The sequence below is a fragment of the Brassica oleracea genome, chromosome C7 (genome assembly GCF_000695525.1).
Source record: "Brassica oleracea var. oleracea cultivar TO1000 chromosome C7, BOL, whole genome shotgun sequence".
NCBI lineage: Eukaryota > Viridiplantae > Streptophyta > Magnoliopsida > Brassicales > Brassicaceae > Brassica > Brassica oleracea.
This window is the reverse complement of record NC_027754.1, coordinates 1457587-1475537: the sequence shown is the minus strand read 5'-3', so window position 1 is coordinate 1475537 and position 17951 is coordinate 1457587. Positions and strand designations below refer to the sequence as shown.

General features: G+C 37.4%; 1 protein-coding gene across 1 annotated transcript; it reads left to right on the top strand.

Annotated features, from left to right (window-relative positions):
* Nucleotides 1–15348: 15348 nt before the first annotated feature.
* Nucleotides 15349–16835, top strand: LOC106301281 (zinc finger CCCH domain-containing protein 20). Its single transcript, XM_013737645.1, has one exon. The coding sequence runs from the start codon at nt 15441–15443 to the stop codon at nt 16512–16514; it is 1074 nt and encodes a 357-aa protein (XP_013593099.1). The 5' UTR covers nt 15349–15440; the 3' UTR covers nt 16515–16835.
* Nucleotides 16836–17951: the final 1116 nt, after the last annotated feature.

The window sequence follows — 17951 nt, the reverse complement described above, 5'->3', positions numbered from 1 at the left end:
AGAACTCTCATCCCCTCTGATTTCCCCTATAATTCGCCCCCCCTCTTTCTCTCTCTATAATCATCCGATTTGAACAATTTTGGGCTCCATTCCACTTGATTTTTTGAGCTCTACCTGATTCCTACACTCGTTTTCACCCTAAGACAGGTATACTCCGCGAATCTCCACATTCTGAAATCGTGTTCTTGAGCAATTTTTTGGGTTTTGTGAATTTCTTATTTCCGTGTTGATTCCTTGATCAAATATGCATGAAACAGATGTTTAAACATGGAATAGAACACAATTGTCTGTGATTAACGAGTTTGGAACAGGATTTGAGATTATTTAGGGATTGAGAATTTTTTTCAATTTGTTTTTTTTTTTATCACAACTCGATTTCGCTTTTCATTTTCATGTTGCTTTGAGTTCTTAATTGATTATAACCATGTTGAGAGCAATGATTCTATTTTGTAGAGAATGAAGCGCACGAAAACATCAGCAAAGAAAAACACACAAGAAGCGGGTTCGTCACAGCTGGAGAAGCAAAGGCCAAAGAAGTGGGATAAGTCTGATACCACCCACTACAACAACATGAAGAAGGTAGCCGTTCCGGCTACACAACTAGCATGTCCTGAGACGATGACAATATTGGGAATCCAAGCAGACATTGAAGGACTGTTCCAGAACATGGGTCTAGGCCAACTATGCAACCTCAAGGAACCCACTTATCCGGAGTTGGTACGCCAGTTCATAGCATCCGCATACGTCACCCGTCCCGATGATAGGCATGAGGAAGGTTTTCTGGCATTCGTAGTGCAGAAAGTATACTATGAGGTATCTTTCACAGACCTCTGCGGACTATTTGGATTGAGTGCGGGGGAGAGGACATATGGTCTTTATTGGACTTCAGAGCTGTTGAACTTCTGGGAAACGATTGGCACATGGGTTTATAGATCTTCTCAGGCAAAGGAGTCACTTATCCGGAGCCCAGTACTGAGATATGCGACACGCCTCATTGGCTCATTGCTATACGGGACAACCACAGCCGCATCAGTCACGCAATGGGAGTTGTGCCTCCTGTACCAAGGTGTGAGGCATTTGCTACCGGCATTTGGAAACTCTACATTCCCACCTGCTACTGCCTTCAACATGGGAGCGGTGCTGGCCGCAAACTTAGCAGGATACAAGGGGAAAGTAACCAAATCCAAGAGCAATGCATGTGGATTTGGTGCAGTGATTACTCGGATCCTTAGACATGTGGGTGTAGACTGCAAGAACCAGGAGGTAGCACTGGACAGATCGAACAACATTGCTTGGAACTACCTGGATGTCATTTCTCTAGTAAGTAAGGAGTTCATAGCTGGTCCCCACTCGAGGATCGATCGGGATGGTCCTTACGTCTACGTATTCCAGGACCGAGCGAAGAAAACACTCTACTGCCACCTACCTCAGATCGGTCTCACTTCTCTACTTTCAGAGGCTGCAGTTGAGTTCCTACCCCCTGCTACCGCACTAGTAGACAAGCCATCCTTCTTCACGCCAAAATATCAGACCAAAGGCAAGGGCGTGGTTGATGAAGAAGGAGAAGATGAGGCTGCACAAGCCATTCCAGATGATTCACAACCCCATCAGCTACTCCCATCAGACTCCAGCCAGTACAAGCTGCAAGAGCTTCCACCGAACGCCACTTCGCGCCAGCAACAACATTGGAGAGATCAGAGCATAAAGACAAACAACGACATGCTACACAAGATCTGGGCTGCCATTTCACGTATCAGGCCGTGTCGTTGCCAAAAGGATGATGTAGTTCATCGGGACAACTCTCCATCCAGCTCTGGTTCGGGTTCGAGTGGTACACACAGGGTAAGAAAGAGGTCCAAGAGACCCAATGATGCGGAACATCTGGAGCAGGAGACGAGGAGTAGGAGCTATCACCGGCTATTTTATTTTCTTTTCTATTCTAACGTTTTATGGTCTTATTTTCTGTTAATTTTGAACTGAGTTTTTTTTTGGGTTTCTTAATTATGAGTTTGTATTTCTTTTACATGGTTTCTTCGTTTTATTTGGTTGTGTTCTGAGTAGTTTTTAATTCGTATTCAGCTTTGCCTTGCTAGATAAACCAAATAACTATTATTCGAGGAAAGAGGTTATATCAAGTGTTCCTCGGAATTTCCTCGGTATTTCTTTAAAAAAAATAAAAAAAATCAATGATATTCTGTTTCCGAGTCATCATCACTAGATGAATCTGAATCTGGATCTTGGTGAAACTCTCCAATTACTGGTTCATCCTCTACGTGAACGACGGCTTCCTCTCCAAAGTCGGTTAAATCGACTACAAGGCCAACTCCAGCTAAATTTTCTGCTGCACTACAGTTGCCGGATGTGCTTGGTTGTAGTGGGTCTTCCAGCTCAGAACTTCCCTGAACTCGGCCTCTCGGGTTGAGTCTTGTAACAGTAACCCATGGATCATCTCTGTTCCTTACCCGGGGGTACTTGATATAACAAACCTGTAACATTTAGAAAAATTATAAATTAATACACATGATGATGAATCATTCTGAATAATTAACATTTAATTACCTGATCGGCCTGGGAAGCAAGAATGAAAGGATCATAATATTGCAGCTTTCGCCTCGAATTTACTGATGTAACACCAAATGCATCTGTTCTCACACCTCGATCTGGGGTGTTGTCGTGCCAATCACAATAGAAAACAGTACAGCGCAATCCAACCATGCCCAAATACTTGATTTCCAAAATCTCATGTATGTGTCCGTAGTATACATCATCTCCTGATGCAGAACAAACGCCATCATCATAAGTCGTACTCGAACGTCTCCTCTTCTGAGTTGTGAATGCATATCCTCGAGTACAAAATCTCGGATATGACTTCACAACAAAGTTTGGTCCAACGACCATCTCACGTATCCAATCGTCAAATGTTTCACCTCTGGCCAAACCAGCAGACACCTATTAATAGCACATATATATATATGTTATATCAATAAATGTGAATTAGTATAAATATGTGATAAAATATATTTTAATTTGTTTAAAGCACTCACATAAGTAAACATCCATCCAGTAAATTCTCTCTGCTTCATTTCTTCTAGTTCGTCCTCTGTGGCGTATCTATACTCGAACCGCTTTTCTGCCATGAAAATCCTGTATATGATGACAATAATGTAATTAATTAAGATTTAAATTTCAACTTGTTAAAATAAAAATTTGTAAGCTCATTTATTTACCTCTCATATTGAAGAACGTCTTCGCAGTTGGTGAGCAAATATGTTTGCAAATTACTGCGCTCCTGCTCAGTAAGTCGACGGTCCTTTGGTTTTCCGCTAAGTCGTCCAACGTCTGTGAAAATGTCTGGAACCGTAACATGATATGTTGCCCGTTCGCCTCTATCATCATGCCGAGCAGGTCTTCTGTTTTTGGTCTGAACTTCTGCTGGAAAGTAGTACTCGGCAAAGTTTGAAGTTTCTTCATTGATCATCTGTGCGACTATAGAACCTTCCACCCTACTTAAATTTTTCACCATCTTCTTCAAATGGAACATATACCGCTCATACAGATACATCCATCTATACTGCACAGGACCACCAAGTTCCAATTCTCTTGCCAGGTGAATAACAAGATGCTCCATAACATCAAAAAATGAGGGAGGAAATATCTTCTCAAGGTTGCACTGAATCACGGCTATGTTAGTCTTCAAATTTTCAATACCTTCAAGAGTCACTGATCTCGTGCATAAATCGCGGAAGAAACCACTTATCCCTGCAATTGCTTCATGAACATTTTGTGGTAATAGTTCCTTGAAGGCGAACGGAAGGAGGCGCTGCATCATTACATGGCAATCGTGGTTTTTCAAGCCAGTAAACTTTCCTTCCTTTCTGTCGATACAGTTACGCAAATTTGATGCGTAACCGTCTGGAAATTCCACATCGTTTGAAATCCAATCAAAGAACGCATCTTTTCCCTCTGCATCAAGTCGGTATATGGGAAAAGGAGCCCTACCATTTTCATCAACATGAAGTTCTGAACGAGCACATATATCGACTAAATCCAGTCTTGACTTCAAATTATCCTTTGTTTTACCTTGAACATTAAGGATCGTGTTCATGAGATTGTCAAAAAAGTTCTTCTCAATATGCATGACATCTAAATTATGCCTTAGCAGATGATCCTCCCAGTATGGCAGATCCCAGAAAATACTTTTTTTGTGCCAGTTATGTAGTTCTCCAACAGCATCTACCGGAAAACGCTCATGTCCACCGACTTCTGGCGTCCTTTCTGCACCAAAATCTCTTAGTTGTATCTTCAAATCTTTCCCACAAATTTCCGGAGGTGGACTGTCAAACACCCTCTTGTTCTTCGTAAACAAATTCCTACTCCTACGATATGGATGATCAGGTGGTAGGAATCTCCTGTGACAGTCAAACCAACACGTTTTCCTTCCGTGTTTTAGTTGGAAAGCATCAGTGTTATCTTGACAATATGGACATGATATCCTTCCATGCGTTGTCCATCCAGACAACATATCATATGCTGGAAAATCACTTATTGTCCACATTAGTACTGTCCGCATTTGAAAGTTTTCTTTACACGAAACATCGTATGTTTCAGCACCTTGAGCCCATAGTTGTTGCAACTCATATATTAGTGGCTGAAGAAACACATCAAGTGATCTCTTAGGATGCTCTGGTCCGGGAACGAGAATCGAGAGAAACAAAAACTCTCGTCGCAAGCACAAGTTTGGGGGGAGGTTGTATGGTGTAAGAATGACGGGCCATAGAGAATATTGTCTTCCACTCTTGCCAAACGGACTGAAACCATCAGTACATAATCCAAGGTAGACATTTCTTCTTTCATACGCAAAGTCGGGATACTTTGATTGGAAATGCTTCCACGCTTTTGCATCTGAAGGATGTCTGATCTCACCATCTGTTGAGTGCTCCGCATGCCATCTCATTGGTTGCGCTGTGCGTTCAGACAGATACAACCTCTGCAACCTTTCCGTCAAAGGTAAATACCACATCCTTTTATATGGCACTGGAACTCTTCCACTCGTATCTTTATAATGAGGCTTTCCACAAAATTTGCATGTAACCCGCTGTTCATCCGCCCTCCAATAAATCATGCAGTTGTCGCTGCATACATCTATTACCTGATATGATAAACCAAGACCAGCTACGAGTTTCTGAACCTCGTAGTATGAACCAGGAGCTACATTATCCTCGGGTAGAATACCTTTTACAAAATCAGCAATCGCATCCACACAGTCTTCAGCCAAATTATAATCTGTTTTAATGCCCATCAATCTTGTAGCAGATGATAAAGCTGAATGAACATCTCTGCAACCTTCGTATAATGGTTGCTTTCCAGCATCCAACATATCATAAAATCTCCTAGCTTCTGCATTGGGTAAATCTTCCCCTCTAAAATGATCATTTACCATCTGCTCAGTACCTACACCATAATCTACATCCGTTCTAATTGGTTCTTCTAATCTAACCGCTGGCTGAGGTTCGCTAGTACTACCATGTTCATAATCAGTTTCCCCATGATGATACCAAATTTTGTAACTTCGTGTAATCCCACTCAAATATAGATGAGTCCAAACATCCGACTCTTTAATAACCTTTCTATTTTTACAATTAGAGCAAGGACATCTTAACATACCTGTTTTTGCTTCCGGTTGTCGGTGAACTAACCCCATGAATTCAGTTATACCTCGTTGGTATTCTTCCGTAAGCAATCTCGTGTTCGGATCCAAATGAGGTCGATCGATCCAAGAACGAAAATAATTTGAAGAAGACATATTTTTTATGAATCAAATTCGTGTGTAAATAGAGTAAGAGGGAGGATGAAGATATGAAGTGAATGAAGAGGAAGAGGAGTGCTTGTATTTATAGTTTAAATCCTGCCGACATACCGAGGAAATTCCGACGGAATTCCGACGGACAAAACTAGTTCGTCGGAATTTCCTCGGAATTTTGTAAAATCCCCCAACGGCTCTCCAACGGCTATAATATTTCCTCGGAATTCATCGGTTTTTTCCGAGGAACAGAGTTTTCCTCGGAATTTCCTCGGAATATTCCGACGGACTGTAGTTTCCTCGGAATTCCGTCGGTATATTCCGAGGATTTCATTTTCCGTCGGAATGTCCGTCAGAATATCGCTGTTTTCTTGTAGTGGGTATTCATATATGTATATTTATGAAGATTTTTTAAATATACAATTAGAAAGTATTTCAAATATGGTGAGGTGATGTGGCTTCCGGTTGTGTAGCCGGTGTCCGGAGGTGTCTCTCCCCCTCTAAAACTGCTCCACGAAGATGGATAAATAAGGTTCTGGTGCTTATCAGTGGTTCCTCTCCTCTCTCCTTACGAATCGGGTGGGCCTTCATGCGACTGACCCCAATAAAAGCTTTGACGCTGTAGTGGTTCTCCGAGAGTATGACAAAAATTCTTCATTAGAGAACGACGGATAGAGCCGGACCTGGCATTTCAGGGGCTCTATCCAAATAAAATTAACAATAGAGATATTGTGAGAAATATTAAATTTTGTTTTCACCTAAATTTTTTTATAAAACCTATCTACCATTCTTACGAACAAAAAGTTCTTTCTAAAAAGAGAAGAAGCTGAAAAGACATACTAGTTTCGTATGACAAGTTGAAAAAGTGATGCAATTTACTTCTTCAATTTATTACTCCCTCCGTTTCATATTGTAAGTAGTTTTAGAGAAATTTTTTTGTTTCAAAATGTAAGTAGTTTTCATATTTATAGGTAATTTTTACATCTATTGAATACAGTGTGACCAATCAAATTAAATAGACTTATTTTTTATTGGTTAAATTATATCTAACCTATTTATTATAAAATACTTTTTAAAAACATAATAATTTTCTTAATCTTCGCGGTTTTAACCAAAACTACTTATATTATGAAACGGATGGAGTATAATACTGTATTTACTATCTTCTAATGTTACAAAAAGTTACTTTCCTTTAAACCAAGTACGTATAACCTACTTAATATTATTTTATTCTTAACACCACAATCGAAACTTACTTTTCAAACTTGCTTTGCATATGAGTTTACATTTCTCAGCTTTTTTTGTGTGTGCAAAATTTACATTTATCAACTTACATATACGTTACATATGACCAAAAAAATTACAAATGGGGGGCCCCATTCCAATGTTTCACACCACTCTGTACAAGCCCGGCTCTGACGACGGAGAGGCCAACGGAAATCCCAAATCATCCATTGAGGCTTAGGATTGTCTCCGATGGAAGGGAAACTCTTTGGTGTTGACGGATATCCTCTTACCAAATGGTGGTCCCCTTTAAGCTTGAATTTCCGACCAAAATCTTCTTTTCCACTGTTTTGAGTGGGTAGAGAATCGTAGCAACTCGGACCCGAGAGCAGCGGTGGAAATACATGCATGGAAAAGGGTCAAATGACCTCTATGAATTTGATAGATCTTACAAATGACCCTATAATATTTAGCTGGAATCAAATTGACTCCATTGGAATATGTGGTCGGCTCCGCCACTGGCTGGGAGGCGGCAAATTGTTCATAGATTGCGGTGGTCAAAAGTTTTGGTGTCAGATTTTCATGTCAGAGCCAACGTCGGAGACCACGGGCGCTCCGTGAGTGGTTGTGGTGACGGTGACCCGAGATGGATCTTGTGCGGGATTGGATATCTCGGCTTTGTCAAGTCTTGAAAATCGAAATTGATGGTCTATTGGTATTCACAGGAAGAAGATGATTAAGTCCTTGGCCTTCTTTCCCATGAGTCCATGACTTTAATTTCAGTGTTTTGCTTAGAGTTGGTTTATGTTCTAAATTGCTTGTAATCTAGTTGTTTCTGTTTTCGGGTTAAGTAGGCTCATGTAGTCTTTCGACGCTTATTATGAAATATTATATATATATATATTTTTTTTTTATTATCTTTTGAAAGGATTTTAATACAAAAAGAAGTAAAAGTAAAGCGAATTAATATGGGATCACGTAGGAGTCATGATGGTAGTATATAATGTTGATGGAATCGTACAAGATATTAAATGGTCGGTCATGCATGGGGCATGCACTGTTTTCTTTGAAGGTGGCATTCTTATCATGTGTTCATGTGTATGACAGTACGAGTGATGACACGTGTATGTATCCAAACGTACATTCATCCGTATCTACACTAACTTTTGCGTATATGTGTTGGCAACGAAATTCAATCAGAACAATACGTTTGCACTTGAATGTACGCATCACAGAATATTGTCGAATCTGATCGAGAAATATTCCAAATATAACGTTTGCGTCTGGTCACTGTATGCAGAACTGTATGATGGTTGGTGTAAAACCAGAGAAAAAGTTTGCGAGCTACACAAATATCATAAAATATAATGGAAAACATTTTAATATGAGAATATGTGAATAATATCACAACTTTGTGTTAATTTATGTTATATGTACGAAGTAAAAATTAATATAGTGTGAACTACATAATCAGGTTTAATTGATCCAATTCGATCCAATTCATTAAACCCGATCCAATTCATTAAACCCCACCCACATACGATTTAACTTATTATTTGACCCCAAATCAACATCTTCAGGATACATAGACAAAATCGATTAGGGGAAAAGAATAAAATCACAGAGAGTGAGAGAGAGAAAGTCGATTTGAAAGACATAGAAAGAGTCGATACCTTCGTAATAGAGACATAGAGAGGGAGTCGATTTAGGGTTCGTACGAGGGGAAAATGTGAAATCGATTTTAAAATTCTGAAGAGGAAAAAAAACGTGAAATCAATTTTATGTGAAATTCGTGTGTCATACTTTGATTTAAGAGGTTTCAATTGAAGAAATAGGGCCAATCTTACCCGGATTCAGAATGAGGTAAGCTTCCACAATGTCTTTTTGTTTCATGACAATTTTTTCAAAAAATGTTAAATTGATTTCCTTGTTTGTTTGTTTGTTTGTGATTTCACCTTATGAACCTTAACTAAACAATCTAGGAAAGGTATTAACAAGAGTTGCCTCGGGTCGGGTTTAGTTAGTTGGGTAGGGTCAGATTTAGTTAATCGTGTTTAGGTTTTACAAATTACGATTGACCTTTTTATTATGGTTAAAATCAATTAAACTGGATTATGTAGTTCTCACCTACTTTGTGCATTTGGCATGGATAAACATAAGTTTGGTTATGTTATTCACGTATTCTTATATTTGGAAGTTTTCTCCCTTTCTATGATACTTGGTGAAGCTGACAAGTTTTTTTTTTCCAAAAAGCAACAATAAACCATCAAGTTCAAACGTTTGGTAACAATTTTTTTTGACTAAATTTAAAACAATCATAAAAACACCAGATCCACGCTGGAGATCACATCATCGTTATGATCTACCACCGAAGACCTATATAAAAAGGAGGATGAGCCAAGGAGAAGGGATCTGAATTCCTCCAGAGAGAACTGTAATCTAATTATATTCATACTCCTTTGTTCTTTCGTCCTTTATATTCATTTTCAACGTTTGGAAATATTTCTACCAAAAAAGGTTCAAATGTTTGGTCTTACACTAGCTAGTGTGTAACATTCATTCAACTACGTAGATGAACGTGATTTTTTTTTGGGGGGGGGGGGGGTTCCCGAGATATATGGAAAAACTAACAATAATATACAAAGGAATGTGCAACCCATGGATAAACTCTCTCTCCGGATATTCAAATGGGTCGAAAGCAATAGTCCATATCTATGTGGGTAGATTAATCCTAAAAGTCACTTATAAATAAGGTTTACGTTTGAGGAAACTTGATTGACAAGTTAACTAAACTAGGACATGCTAAGTTATGATCAACTAAAGAAAATGTATGTTTTATTGATGATTTGTATAAGGAATGACAATGAATACAAAGGAATATTGAGGGTGCTCAAGAACAAAGGATTATGAATATAATTAAACTATATGTTGCACCTATATTTTGTTATGGAGGATTTGGATTCCTTTTTCTTGGCCCCTCCTTCTTATGTACGTCTTCGGTGGTCGTATCGGTGACGTGTTCTCCGATGTGGATATGGTGCATTAAAGGGCTGTTCGTTTGGTTGCCGCAGGTACCGGCGGCAGCGTCAACATTCTGCGTCAACTCTTGTTCGTTTCGTTGACGCAGGAAACTGCGTCTGACGCCGCGTCCGAACGTCGCGTCCTGCGGCTGACGCCGATAAAATCTGCGGTCGCGATATAGTATGCGTCAGCGGCAGCGTCAGCGTCTGCGAAACGAACAACAACTGTTCTCATTGACGCTGCCGCCGCCGCTGACGCCGAAACCTGCGGCAACCAAACGAACAGGACTTAAGTCTTTGGCCCCTTTACGATTTGCCTTTGACTCGCTGAGCTTGGTCCGTGAGACTTCCTTTGCTCAGAGTAGGCTTGGACCTTCATGGACTTATTATTTTTTCTTGGGCCTTAGCGATATCTGATTTAGGTTTTTCAATGCTTGGTAGGCCTCAGACTTAATATTCGATATATGTTATCTGATTTGGGATCCGCTCCAAAAATCGAATATCCTGGGGACCTGGATGCGGATCCAAATGATTTTACGGATCCAGATAGTGAAATTTTAGGTCTGGATATCCATATCCGGCCTATTATATTTTTAAAAAATATTAAAATATAATTATATATATTATATATATATTTATATATTAGATAATTTTATATAAATATGTAAAACTGTAATTTTATTAAATTTTAATAATTTTCATTTTTAACAAAAATAATTTTAATAGTAAATAAATTATTAATTTAATAGTTTTTAATTAAAAAAATCTGGATCCAGATATCCGTCGGTATTCTTATTTTAGCTGAATATCCTAACTCCGGATATTCAGAAGGCCTAGATTCAGATCCGGATAGAAATTTTACGGATCCGAAAGATCCAGATACGATCCGTCCCACCTGTAGTACTTGGGCTGAAACGTCGGGCCTGTGGCAACCCGTCTCGCGGACCCAGGCTCACAGCCGTGCAGGGCACCAACCCTAATCCCTTATATGTGAGTCCTCACTGACTCTCCCATGTAGGTTATTGATGCGCTTGGCGTTCTTCGAACCCAAGACCTCACCCTTTAACGACTCTCCCATGTAGGTTATTGATCTGCATGTCAATTGGTGACAACTCATCCTGTGGGAGTGTTTTCAAAAGGGTGAGGTTTTGGGTTCGAAGAACGCCGAGCGCATCAATAACCTACATGGGAAAGTCAGTGAGGGCTCACAAGTGAGAGTTTAGGGTTGGTGTCTTGCAAGACTGTGAACCTGGATCCGCGGGACGAGTTACCATAGGACCAGTCTGGAACATGAAGAAACCTGGCTCCAACAATAGTCTCCCAAAGTCCGGCGTGTCTTAGGTCGTCAAATAGGTCGAAAATTGAATCTGACTTGGATTGCATATTTGAGACCGCTGGTTTGTGCGTTTTAAGAAGCGGTTTGAGTTTTGTTTTGGCGAATTTATCACGCAATTTGATTGAAATAACACGCCTTCCAAAAATACGAATTGTTTATCTGTATGTAATGATTTTTTTTCTTTAATTTTGAGCTTAAGGCGAGGACCCTTTATCTTCATTTGATCGAAACTATTTCTTTCCTTTCTTCTCTATTTTTGTTATGTGCTTATTTTATTTTTGTGTTCTTATTTCTGACTGAAATTAATGGCGTGTCTTCATGGTGAAATGTCGAGCGATCTTCTCTCCGTTGTTCCTTTGACGGTGGCGTTCCTCACTTTTTCGTTGGATGACGTGTCTATAGCCCATCGTGGGAGACCTACAGTGGTCGTTCGTTGTCAAAATCATGCTCCGATGCTTCTCTGTGAATTCGTTTGGGGACCTTGGCTTTTCATGTCATCCAGTGTTCTATATTTGGAAATCTTTCCAAACCCTAAACTCTAAATTTAATTATCATTTATTTTGTGGCTATATAATATAATTTCCCAGAATTGCATTATTATTTTTTGTCTTCTCTAAAAATTTATATTAGATTTATTATTATATTGATGATTCAAATCGCACGGCCTAATAAATTAGCCTAATAAATTAGAAATGATTTTTGTCCATACAAAATCATCATTAAAGGATTGAAACGATTAATATTTACTCCATCCTTTTCACTAAGATAGATGTTTTAGAAAAAAAAAATTGTTTCGCAAATATAAAAGTTTATGTTTTCTATGAAAAATTTGTAAACTTTAATAAAATTAATTGATTATATTGAATTACTATTGGTTAAAAGTTATTGAAACTTAAAAATTACAGAATTATTATAGTAATTTAATGTGTTTTCTTAATATATGTGAAAACATTAGAAAATTCATCTTTGTGGAACTGAGGGAATACAAAATGGTTTGGTTGTCTCATTCTGAAGTATTAATGAGCTACTTTGGAGTTTTTGATTAATAAGAAGAAAAAAACTTGCATATGTGTTAGAGCATTTGTATCTATTTTCCAATCTAAACCTCATTTCAGTTTTATAGATTATAATGAATCAATTTTTTTAATGAATCAAAATTGCTTAGTGTTTGGTTCAATTTGGATCAGATCACCAGCTAACTTGTAAAAAAAAAGCCATTCGAGAATGGTTTTGTTAGGACATGAGCTAAAAGTTCAAGAGATCTTATTGTCATTTGTTATAGATGAATCGAAGATGCAATTTTAAATAAGTAACTAAGTTAAAATAATTATTTTTAGGTCACTGTTAAAATTTTAAATTTGAAACAAAAAAGCGTGAATTTTATTTAAGCTGATAAAACATTCCGTGTTCAAAAATTATCTATTTCGATGTTATGTTCTATTAAATCAACTATTTTGTTTTGGATGCACAAAAAAATAACTGTTAAATCAAAAATTGTCTTTATATATTGTTTTTAACTGAGTAGCAGATCATAATTTTTTGTTTCATTTCGAAAAATTAAAGTTTGTTTGGCAGTCTTTTTCTTCTAATTATGCAAAACAATTTATATTAAACACTTTCATTATGTAAGAGTTTTGACCAAGATGTTGATTGTTTGTAATTTTTGGATTAGTTTTTTGTTTTTGTTTTTCTAAAATCCATTTTTTATCCCATCAAGATTTTTAAAGAATAAATTTTCTAAAATGTAGGAAACTAGTTTTTTCAAATAACTGTTTTCTTGACACACAAACCAAAAACAAGTTTTCATTGGTTTTTCACCACTTACATTGGTTTTTGAGGGTTTTTGAGGATTTTTTTTGTTTTTTTTTATTTTTTTTCCTATATTTACCCATTAATATAGGAAAAATAAATAAACCTGTGCATCTACTATTCATAGACTGTTAAGATTTTATTTTTTGAAATTTGGTTAGTTTAAAACAAATAGTATATATGTTTTTTTGGTCAAGATAGTATATACATAAGCATCAATTTTATATCTATGCTAACTGAAACTAACATTAAATGTAATAAAATTAGTACTTTTTTTTGAACCAACTAAAATTAGTACATTGTGAATGATATTCTACCTAATAAAAATAGATCTTTTATATAATAAATTGATCTTCATAATTTTTTTTCTTACTATATCGAACTACACGATAACTCATATACAATTTTTAACTTATCAATAAAATAAATTTAATAATAAAAAAGTTAACTATTAAAATAATACGTAAACATTACTGTTAATTAAATTTTGTATTAAAAATTATTTTTCATCATTTTACTATTTCATGCCTATAAGTATAAGATTTTAGAACCAATATAATACTTTGTAGATAAGAACATTTTTAAAACACTTGTCAATAAAATAAAACTAATTATTAAAACTAGTTTTATGTAAATTTAAGTCAAGTTCGTAAAAATAATATACAACATTTAAAATCAAATAAATTTTTAATCAAAACTTAAAAAAAAGATTAAAATATACAGAAAATTTAAAACTAAAAAAAAAATAAAAAAAAAAAACAAAAACCAGAATCTAAAATCACCATTAGTTTTTTTGAAAAAAAACTAAAATCTACTACAAAATCAAAAATCAAAAACTAAAATCCAAAAACTAAAAATTAAAAAATAAAATCCGAAAACTAAAAACTAAAACCCAAAAACCAAAATCTAAAATTTAAGTTAACAATCATCACTCAAATGTTTTTTCCCTTAAATACACCCAACAAAATTTGAGACGAAAAAGAAAGGAAAAATGAGAAGAGAGGATAAACGAGAGCGAGCGGTGGAATTGCTTCTAGTTTTAGTAAAGAAGCATAACCGTGTCTCCTTTAATGTCTTGTTACTATTCCCAATTTGTTCCAACATGTCTTCTTCTTCACAGACACCTACGTTTTATCCCTTTCTCTCCCATGTAAAATATCTAAATCCTCAAACATATAATTTCTCTCAATTAATTATATGTTTTCTAAATGAAAATATTAGCTTCTTGACAATAATCTGTCCACATGTCTTAATTTTCTAACTAATTAATTCTACTTTGGACAGGAAGTGTTCAGGTGCGGAGATGATTATGAAATTAATTAATGATTACGTGTGTTTATTGGGTTTTGAATTATTTATTCTTTTTATTCGTTTTATAATACTTCCTTTTTTTTCTATGATATTTTAGTACAAACACACAAATTAAAAAAAATGTATTTTTATTAAAAACATTTGATTACAAAAAATAGAAATTAATTATTACTATTCTAAAAAAATAAGATAAAAGATACACATTAACTTTTAATAATTTAATCAATTAATTTAATAGTTTTTACATAAAAAATTTCAAAATATCATACAAATTGAAACAAAAATATTTTCTAATACTAATACAAAAAGAAACAGAGAGAATATTATATTTGAAATTTTATATTGTTTTGTAAGATATCTTAATATTTATTTTATTTTTAAAAATTCCGTAATCAGTTATTTTTTTGAAGATTAAAATTGTTTAGTCGACAAAAATAAAACTTGTTTAATATATTTTATGATAATTAAACTATGTATTAAAGAAAATTAAAACAATAAAATAAAATGGATTATTTGTTTTGTCGTTTTTCAGCGTATATAAAGGATCCTTCCACCGCCTTCGGAACTCAAAGAGAAAGTTAAAACGAAATTAATTTTATTATTTTCGCAGCCGCTCGCTCACGGAGCTGTCACATAAAGCAACATACAACTCGTCCACGTCATCAATAAAGCTTCGTGGTAAAGTCTCACGCCGCTGTTTTCTCCCCCCTATCTCACAGATTCGTCACGCGAGCAACTCACTTTGGATTTAACCGTGGTTGAAAAAAGCAGATAACTTAACCATGGTTAAGTGTTTAACCTGAACGTGGTTTAAGTATACCCCACTACTCAGCATCAGTTTATATAGTACCAAAGCATTGCCGGAGATTTAGCAAACACAAAACAAAAACTCACCGGAGAAAACGAATGTGATTTTATTTCTTCTCAAACATTTTAAAAAATGATGATCGGAGAAACTCATCGTGCTTATCCAACGGTTCAGATTCCTCCATGGCCACTTAACGACGATCTAACGGCGGTTGATATTTACGGAAGTCCTGACGGCGGAAATAGCATGCTCGAGGCTTTGGCTGCGTTACAGCGTTATCTTCCGTCGAATGAGCCGGATCTGGATACTGACCCGGAACTGTCCGGTCCAGATTCGGCAATCGATACGTACTCATGTGATCATTTCCGGATGTACGAGTTTAAAGTCCGGCGATGCACTCGTGGCCGGAGCCACGACTGGACGGAGTGCCCTTACGCTCATCCCGGAGAGAAAGCTCGCCGTCGAGATCCGAGGAAGTATCATTACTCCGGTACGGCGTGTCCTGAGTTTCGCAAAGGCGGTTGCAAAAAAGGAGACGCGTGTGAGTTCTCTCACGGCGTTTTCGAGTGCTGGCTTCATCCGGCGCGTTATCGGACTCAGCCGTGTAAAGACGGTGGTAACTGTCGCCGTCGTGTTTGTTTCTTCGCTCATTCGCCGGATCAGATCAGGGTTTTGCCGAACCAAAGCCCCGATCGAGTTGATTCTTTCGACGGTGTGTCTCCGATTCGTAGGGCGTTTCAGTTTTCGATTTCTCCGACCTCCGGTTCGCCGCCGGTGAGTCCACGAGACGACTCAGAGTCTTCTTCTTTATTTAATCGTTCTCTCGGGTCGGGTTCGGTAAACGACATCGTCGCGTGTATGAGGCATTTGCAGCTTAATAAAGTGAAGTCTCTTCCTTCCTCTTACAACAATCAAGTCGGATGCTACGGATCCGGGTTCGGATCGCCACGTGGATCACTCTTGGGTCCCGGGTTTCGGAGCCTACCAAATACCCCGTCCCGACCGGAGATTGGTTATATGGACATTTGGGATAATGGTTTGGAGGAAGAACCGGCGATGGAACGGGTCGAGTCGGGTCGTGAACTGCGAGCGAAGATGTTCGAGAAGCTCAGCAAGGAAAACTGCATGGATCGGGTTGACCCGGATCCGTATCAGGGTTCAGGTGAAGCTCCTGATGTCGGGTGGGTCTCTGAACTGGTGATGTGATTTGATTCGAGCGGTATGCTACCGGATATCTGAATATCGTTTATAAGGTTTAACTAAAGATTATTATCATTATGGATTTTCTCTGCAAATGTGTAAATATTTTTCACGGATTTCATATAATTTCTAAATTTCTAATATATAATATGTATCGCCGGGGGAGATGCTTAGGATTTTTAAATGATTAAAGTCTAATATATATTATAAATATTTTGTAATTTTATTTTGTTATGCTGGATGCAACTCTTGTAATCTACTATTAATGAACGTAATGAGTATGTAAATTATTATTTTTGCTATGAACACTAAGTGTACATTTATTTATTGTTTCTTTTCAACTAATGATTTGTTTAGTTCTATTTATTTAGAAGCATGCGTGAAGTGGTGTTTGTGATGTGATTAACGTCCGTAAACATTATTATCGGAGAGTGTGATTATGTTCTAAACAAGTCGGTGATCATTTTCTGTCTTGTCGAGTTTGGGATGGGTCGTTGTACTCGTGTGTCCTTTGGGTAGAAAAATAGTAGTAATCAACTTTGAGTAAACAAGAAGTTAAACATAAATTATACTAAAGGTAAATGAGTATCGAAGCACGTTGCACGGTTTTGAACTTTTTTTGTTTTTTTTTTTAACTTATTGTATGGACTAGTTGGATGTTGTTAATTGGAATTTGAAGCACATAATTAATATATATATATATTAATTCAATCCGAAAATCGGGAATTTAGATCCGTTTACAAGCCGGTTTTGAACAAAATTTCCAAGGTCAAACTATTACAAACTAGCTTCGCCCGCCCACTAAACCCGACACATTCCGCTAGTCCGTCTTTCGAAATTTCTTAGAATTGGTTAGTGTTCTCAACTATCGACGATAATCCCGAAAAAGTGAAGTTCTCCTTGTTGCCTCGGATGCCGGGATTTCTCGGGTCGTCTCCAGAGTAACTTACTCCCAATGAACACCACCGAACTTGTAACCGTCACTATCATTGAAGCGCTAGACGACCAATAGGGGAGGTGATGTGCCCTGGTTCGTGGATCAGTCCATTGGAGCCAACCAGCATGGAGATCAGGACGTTATGAACAATTTGACCGAGGTTCGTTCATCCGACCGTACCGATCAGACTGACCAAGCCGTTCCGCGTGCGTCCCGATTGGAGCTTCGGCTGGAACCACGTCCAGACGACCTAACCGACCGAACCACAGCCCGTCTTCCCCAACCAACTCGACATTCTAAAACCCACGGTCGAGCCAGACTTAGCTTGGGTCGTGAAGAAACCAAAGACGGACATGCATTCTTATCTGGCGGACCATCCGGACAGTCCCGCAAGCGTCCTTATCTTTACCCCGTGCATCCATCTGGTTCGGATGAACCTGGACATCTTGACTAGTCTTCTCCATTTTCCGTGCCTTGACCAGATCTAGTCTTCTCCATTTTCCGTG